At 37.7% G+C, this 7277-nt stretch overlaps 1 protein-coding gene across 1 annotated transcript; it reads right to left on the reverse strand.

Annotated features, from left to right (window-relative positions):
- Window positions 1-940: 940 nt before the first annotated feature.
- On the reverse strand, window positions 941-5805 carry LOC107856039. Its single transcript, XM_016701035.2, has 7 exons — window positions 5361-5805; window positions 3127-3769; window positions 1970-2558; window positions 1771-1871; window positions 1590-1679; window positions 1382-1509; window positions 941-1234 (listed from the first exon to the last, which is right to left on the reverse strand). The coding sequence occupies exons 2-7, from the start codon at window positions 3664-3666 to the stop codon at window positions 1099-1101; spliced, it is 1584 nt and encodes a 527-aa protein (XP_016556521.2). The 5' UTR covers window positions 3667-3769; window positions 5361-5805; the 3' UTR covers window positions 941-1098.
- Window positions 5806-7277: the final 1472 nt, after the last annotated feature.

Below are 7277 nucleotides of genomic sequence, written 5' to 3' on the forward strand. Positions count from 1 at the left end.
TATTCATATCCTACTTTTAACTTTTGATTTATTTTAATACTTTTGACGCACTTTTTTATTTTGTCAAATACCACCAAAACTAAAAGAAAAATGCTTAAAAGCTAAAAGCACTTAAAAATAAGCCAATTCAAACACCCGCCAAGTCCTATTGAAATTCTAAACTGTCCAAGTGTAGTGTCTCGATAGGAATATCTGAAAAAGTGCTAGCGGAGCTTATATGTCTCCTCCTCATAGACGACACCGGAAAAGGCTATTTTCCATGAAAATGGCCACTACTGCCGCAAGGAGGTTTAAGAAAATCTACTCTCGTCTTTTTAACACCTTCAACCATTATTGTTCCACACCTTAAGATCGGTCCATCTGGAAGTCTATTTATGACATGACCAAATGATATCTTCTGGCATTTCATTTTTATCTCCTATATATGCTACTATACTTGCACCTTCTGTCGTACCTGGTCATTTCTAGTCTTGTATGACCGATACGTCGGGCCTTTGAGGCCTAACATTCACTCTTATATAGCGTTGTATACGGATGACATACAAGGTACAACCGTTCCACTTACTTTTTGTTTTGGTAAGCATCTTCCAATCGCACAGTATTCGAGCAGACAATGACTAGTCAGTTTTATACTGGACATCAACCTACTACTGCAACCCCTGCTTTATCAAGGCTTAGAATCAACAAGTCGAGCAAGCTCACGCAGCAGAATTATTAAGATCTAACTAATTACTCAAGGGATGGGAAAAGCTTCATCAGGGGTTCAGACAGATGAAACCCTAACCCGCCCCTATGACAACTTCCGGCAGAAAAAATACAGAAAATTAGACAGTCACCGAAAAAATGTAATCCTAAAGAAAAAGAAAACAATCACCAAAATTGGCTTGACTGCACAGCAATGAGGCTGGCCATATATTAAACCAACTAAAAAAATGAGGAATGGAAAAAATACTATGCCGCATACATTTATAAGACACCAAAATATTCCTGTATACAATTTGTTCCACAGATATCTCTGATCTTGATTTCTGCATATGGAAAAGATGTCCTCATTATATTTGCTTAAATCTAAACAATAATATGCAAGAGCATATGCTTTCAACAGGCCTGTCCCTTTTCATGAATTGCCTTGTAGCACTGGAGACTGCAAAGAGGAAGTTTTGTCTTAGAATCACGATACTTGTATGGATTCACACAGGAAGGACCAGCACATTGCTCACGAGGGGGAGGGTAACTGCAATTAGCAACAAAAACACAATCCAGAACCCCTTAGCAAGTTAAATAGAGCTTCATTCACGTAGCAAATCAAAGCTATAGAGGCTCCATCTCCTGTCTATTTCACAGAAGACAACAAGAAAGTGGGGATGAACAAAAACCTTACCCGCAAGGTTTTGAGTTAAAAATATGAGGTAAACCCATATCTTCAGGAAATGTCACAACAGTCCCGGTAGGGCCCATAACCACTCTGATAGTGCTTTTTGCAAGCATCTGCTCTTTGGCAGCCTTCTCCTGCAATATAGAACATTAATTAATTGTCAACTTCGAAACACTGCTACAAAAAGCAATGTACAAACCAACAAGCAGTTTACCTGAGCCAACTCTTCCTGCCGCTTCTTTATTTTATCTTCTCGCTTCTTCCTGTTAGAATCTTGACCTAGGATTTTCCTAATTGCCTCAGCCTGCAAATTCCAAAAGGTTGTGCTCACTTCATCATCATATGATCTTAAAAGAGCACCACATATAATAAGCAGGAAAAGGAACAAGCGAAACCTCTGATTCACGAGCAGCCTTCTCATTTTGCATTCTACGTTTCTGAGCAGCCTCTGCTTTCTTCAGTTGCTGTTCAACATCAGTGAGCTTCTCCTTTTGCTCTGTCGAAAAGCAAAGACGGCAGGACAAATTTGAAAATCAGGAAAGTTATAGAGCAAAAAAATAACACTGGAATATAAAAGGAATAACAGGGTATTACTTCGAGGTGGCGCCGGTGGTAAACCATTAGGGAACTCAATCTGACTCACAGGAGCAGAAGAATCCTTGCTAGATAGGAGAGCTCGTTGTCGTGTTGTAAGAGTCATTTCTCCTCTCATTGCATCGATCGATGAATCTAAGGATTCCTTCCTTTGTTTCTGCTTCTTTTTTCCTTCAGGCTCACCATCAGACAGGAGCTCTTCCGCCTCATAAGCAGTGTCCTCGGAACCTTGCTCTGATTTCTTCCTACCATCTTTCCTTGACCTTCCCACATTTTCATACTTGCAAAGCTTGAGACTTCTTTTCTTGGTGAAATCCTCCTCAAAATCTCTATATTTCGAGGTTTTAAGCTTCTCCAAGTATCGGATCTCGTCATCTTTGTCATCCTCATCAAACCACTCCGATACACGCCTCTTTGGAACCCTCTTACTCTTACGAGTTGGATCTGACTTGTCACCTCCTTTTTCGAAGGATGACGTCTTCCCCATATCGTTTTTGCCAGCAGCAAAAGAGCCTTTGGGCGAGTCTCTTGACATAATTCCTTGCAACCCAGTTTTCTTTTCCAAAAGACCTTCTTTGCTCGAAGAGTCCTAAAATTGAGAGGAAAAGATTAATTGGACAGTATTGAAATTTTATTACAGTGATAATCTGACAAAAAACCAAATGCTAAAGATTTACTAGCAATAAAAGTAGAATTCTTCCTTTGGCTAATTGCGATTAATCACGATTTGCATCATCGCGAGTCTAGCATTGGTTTTCCCAACTATATCCAACATAAGGTAAAGAGCTGACCTAAAACCGCTGGTCTTCCATCATAAAGTGCAAATAGAAATTTTCTTGCTAGTAGTTGGGGGCAAAACTGAGTAATTATTAACTCATCCTTGAAAACATTGATTCTTATGCACTTCAATGTTTTGTTCCCTAATAAACATATAACAAAATAACATCTATCTACATGTTTCTTTTTTCCCAGTTTCAGAAAGTTAGGGAGGAATGAGTAAATAAGTGAAACAGAAAATCTTATGTGGCCCACTTCTTTTTCAAAATGATGAAACCAAATAATTCCAAGGGAGACTACTTTTAAAAACACAACTAAAGATTCAAGTGCATTTACAAAATCCAAATAACTAACTACTTGAGAAGAAGAACGTCACAAACCCGTGGAGTAAGTTTCTGACGTGGCAACGAGCCATCCAAGGCTCTTGCACTTGTAGTAGACAGACCACCACCATATGCACCATGAGAATCAGTTTTGGTCTGAATGGTCCGTGTCACACCCCCAACTTTCAGCTTAACCCTTTTCAGCTTGCTATCATTACCAACACCATCCTGAACAGTTCCTGGTTGCCTAAAAGAGGAGCCATATTTATCATCTCCTGGATCTCCATTACTATATAATAACACACTAGACCCCCCATCCCTGCTCTTCTTAAAAGTGTAGTCCTCATCCACTCTGGAAGCAGAGCCTCTAGACATGCAATGACTAAGGTTGAACATTTTCCGTCCAGCATTGGCATCATCAGTGTTCTCATCACTGGAAACCCTACCAAAATCATCTGAAACTGGTGTTAAGGGAGACTGATCACGGCTTTCATGAAAAAAGGAGTTCTCTGGTCTAGGTCGCCGCACTATGAGGCTTCTTTTCTTTCTAACAGTAACATTGAGCCCTTCAAATCGAGTTCCACCAGACTCATCCATGACATGTAAAACGACTAGGCCCAACAGAAACACGTGTACTAATCACGGCAGAGAGACAGACACTTGCTAAATGAGTTTGGTAATTGCTGCACCAAGCTGGAAACTGCAAGCATTCAAAGACATGTCCTTCATTTGCTAATTCATTATGTAGAGAAACATCAATACGTAAAAATGATTAAGAAGAAGTTCCTTTCATTCAGCATTTAATTTTATTTTAAGATGCATGTGGAGGATGAAACACCCCATACAAGCAGTACACATGAACCCACTACCTAGACCGTCACACTATCACCCTTTTTAACATCACATGAGATTCAACATATCAAGCAACAAACAAAATGGTAAAGAAAACTATCATCTTGATACAGTATTGATCCATGCATGTACCAACAACTAAGAAACATGACACTGAAATCAATTTGAATGTCCAAAATCTCCACAACACGGGAATGAATGTGTCCTCGATAAAAAGCAAGTATCAATCTGATGTAATAGAGCTTTGAGGAACGTAAATTGCCTTAGAAAAAATATCTACCAATGCGCAAATATAATTCATCAACAAGATGCCATAGGATTTTTTTATTTTAAATAATGGCCTTAAGCAACTCTGCCTATGTGTAAACTATAGCTGGTCCCAAGCACACATAAATGAGAGTTGCGGTAGATTAACAACAACATACCTAGTGAAATACCACAACTGGGGTCGGGGAGGGTAGCATGTACACAGACCTTACCACCACCTCGTGGAGGTAGCGAGGCTGCTCCTTGAAGACCCTCAATTCAAGTGCAACAAATCCAAGTAAAAAGAAGAAGTGAACTGTGAAGAAATAAGAAAAGAAGTGCAGAGCCTACAAGAAAGGAACAATAACGACAGCGAAATAATGTGATAATCGAAATATAATAAACAACATAAGATGATATATATCAAAAGCAATAACTACAGGAATACGACTAGTACTACAATAGACACCAACAAGCCTAAACATTCGAAAAGCAAGACATCACTCCACTACCTACTAACCTTCTACCTAATACGCAACCTCCCCATCTTCCTTTCTAAGATAGATTAACAGCCACCTTAAAATAGCCAAACTACCATGAATTTTCTAAATAAAAACTAGCTGGAAACTGGCCACCTAGACATGAACAGTTGAATAGAGCTCATTAGACACAGAGGGTTCACATAGCCAATTAAAAAAAGTGTTGTCCGGTGCACTAAAGTCCCCGTATGAGCAGGGTCTGTGAAACGACCGACCACAAAGGTCTATCATATGTATCCTTACCCTGCAATTTCGCAAGAACTTCCACAGCTTAAACGTGTGACCTCCTGATCACATGAGGACAACTTTACCAGTTACGCCAACGCTTCGCATAGCCAAATACCAACAAAATTAAACTGAGTTAACCAACTGTTTGGCAGAATTATTAGCCCTTAAGTTGTGTTCAAAACCTGGGGTTAACTAAATTAGCCAAAAAAAGAAACCCATTAAGACCGACCAAACTCCAAAGCAGAAAAGATTGTCAAAAACAGACAGTTCCAGAAGAACCAAACACAGATAACAATCAAGCAAAGCAATTGCCAATTGATACCCAAACAATTAAATCACACATCAATCCAATTTAGTAAACGACCAAACCAAAAAAAAAAAAAAAAAAAACAGTCAACCAAAAGAGAGGGGAATCAAATCCAATACCTGTAGAACGACCCAGAACCGAAAACCACAAGCAGAAGCAGCAACAGCAGCAGCGAAGAGAAAAGAAAATTGGAATAAAGAGAAGGAAAGATAGAGAAAATATATATAAAATTGATGAAGAGGGGGAGTAAAAGCCAAAGAAGAGAGAGATATGGAAGAAAAAAAGAAAAAGAAAGAAGGGAATTTTGAGAGGGGGTAAGTAAATTAGGGTTAAGGAAGTGAAGGGTGTTAGCCTAAGAGCCAAAGAAGAGACTCCCAATATCTTCTCCATTTTTGCCTTTCCTATTCTTACTCACCCAATACCCCCCACCCCCTTACTAACCCCCCCACCCCACCCCACCCCACAGTCTCTCTCTTTCTTTCTTTCTCTCTCAATCCTGTAATTCCTCTTATTCTTTTTTTAGCGTTAGGGGGATCCGACTCGTTAATCCTGTTTATTTTCCCTCCCTCTTCTATACGAGAAGTTATACGTTTTTATTATTTGCTGTGCGCATTTTCACACAGGCTACTCTCTCGGCGCAATTTAGCATCACCTTTTATATACTCCCCACGTGTTCACTTTCTTGGGCAACCACCGTAACTTCACTTCAATTTCCCAAACAAATTATGATCATTTATACATAGGCCAAACACATCTCCTCAACTTGATACCGTATTTCATTTTCACACCTTAATTGACTATATTCATTTTAAACACCTAAAGTAAATATAAATTATCTTATTTTAACCTTTTTTGTCCCGTTGGTAAAATACGTGTGGAACACATCATAAAAATGTGTCCAAACCTCATATTTACTGATTTGACATAAAAATGCATCCCTCATCGATAATTTATCTCTTTCCTCTATTTATATTATCTTCTTCTTCACTCTACCATCCTAAAATAACCCTAATTTCTCAAATCTCTTCTCTTTTCTTCAACTTCCTTATTTAAATTAGTTTCATATTTCATTTTGAATGGAAAATTAATTCTTCAATTTCTCAAAAGTTTAATTTTTTACTAAATTTTCTCAAATTGAATTAGACAATGTCGAGCTCGTCGTTCATAGCCTTTTCTGAAAAAGATTATTGCTATTGTAAATGTGGTCATGAAGCATTACTGAAGACTTCTTGAATTCAACAAAATTCAGGTCGGAGATTTTTTACTTGTAAAAGTTCAAAGATAATGTTTTAAACTTCTTAATTAAATTAGTTGATTAATTATGATTTCGTAATCAATTTTGTAATTGATTTTGTAGAAATTGGGCGACTGTGATTACTTTGATTGGTATGAAGAACGACACCCTTTACAAACAAATAGTGTGATTTGGGGTTTGTTGAAAAAAGTGAAGGCGTTTGAAGAGAAATAAAATCGAACAAGAAGATTATATATTATTGGTGTTATTGCTACTAGTTTGGTGTTGTCGGGAATATGGATATTGAAACTTAATTGCTGAAGTTTGGCGTTGAAGTCATTCTACTGATTTTGATATTGCAAAATGGCGTAAATCCCTTGCCTTTTTCATGACAGTTTATGTATATAGCTGTGATATGCATTAGGCCTTGTAAGGGGCAGTTTGTTGATGTAATCTTGGACTTGTAATATTTCTTACACTTGATGAAATAAAATGTTTATTTATCGTCAACTTTTGATCACACAATTTATAGTAAAACAATGTGTCAAAGTAGACAAGCAACAACAACTTATTACAGCTCAAAGCAACACCAACAACAACTTCACTAAGCAACACCAACAATAACTTCATAAGTATGCTTCATTTTGAGCTCAAAGTCACAGTAATGTACATACAAAACATGCTTCAAACAACCAATTGTTTACTGCTATACACTAGCAGATTTAAGGCCAAATTTAAACTAAAGAACTAAATTATTTACTGCTATACACTAGCAAATTTGAACTAGCAAATTGTTTGGTAC

Source organism: Capsicum annuum, chromosome 1 (assembly GCF_002878395.1).
Source record: "Capsicum annuum cultivar UCD-10X-F1 chromosome 1, UCD10Xv1.1, whole genome shotgun sequence".
NCBI lineage: Eukaryota > Viridiplantae > Streptophyta > Magnoliopsida > Solanales > Solanaceae > Capsicum > Capsicum annuum.

Coding starts and splice junctions, on each gene's coding strand:
- LOC107856039 (XM_016701035.2), bottom strand. CDS start 3,666: ATGGATGAGTCTGGTGGAACTCGATTTGAAGGGCTCAATGTTACTGTT. Junction 2,559..3,126: donor GTCAGAAACTTACTCCACGG/GTTTGTGACGTT, acceptor TCTCAATTTTAG/GACTCTTCGAGCAAAGAAGG. Junction 1,872..1,969: donor ACCACCGGCGCCACCTCGAA/GTAATACCCTGT, acceptor GCTTTTCGACAG/AGCAAAAGGAGAAGCTCACT.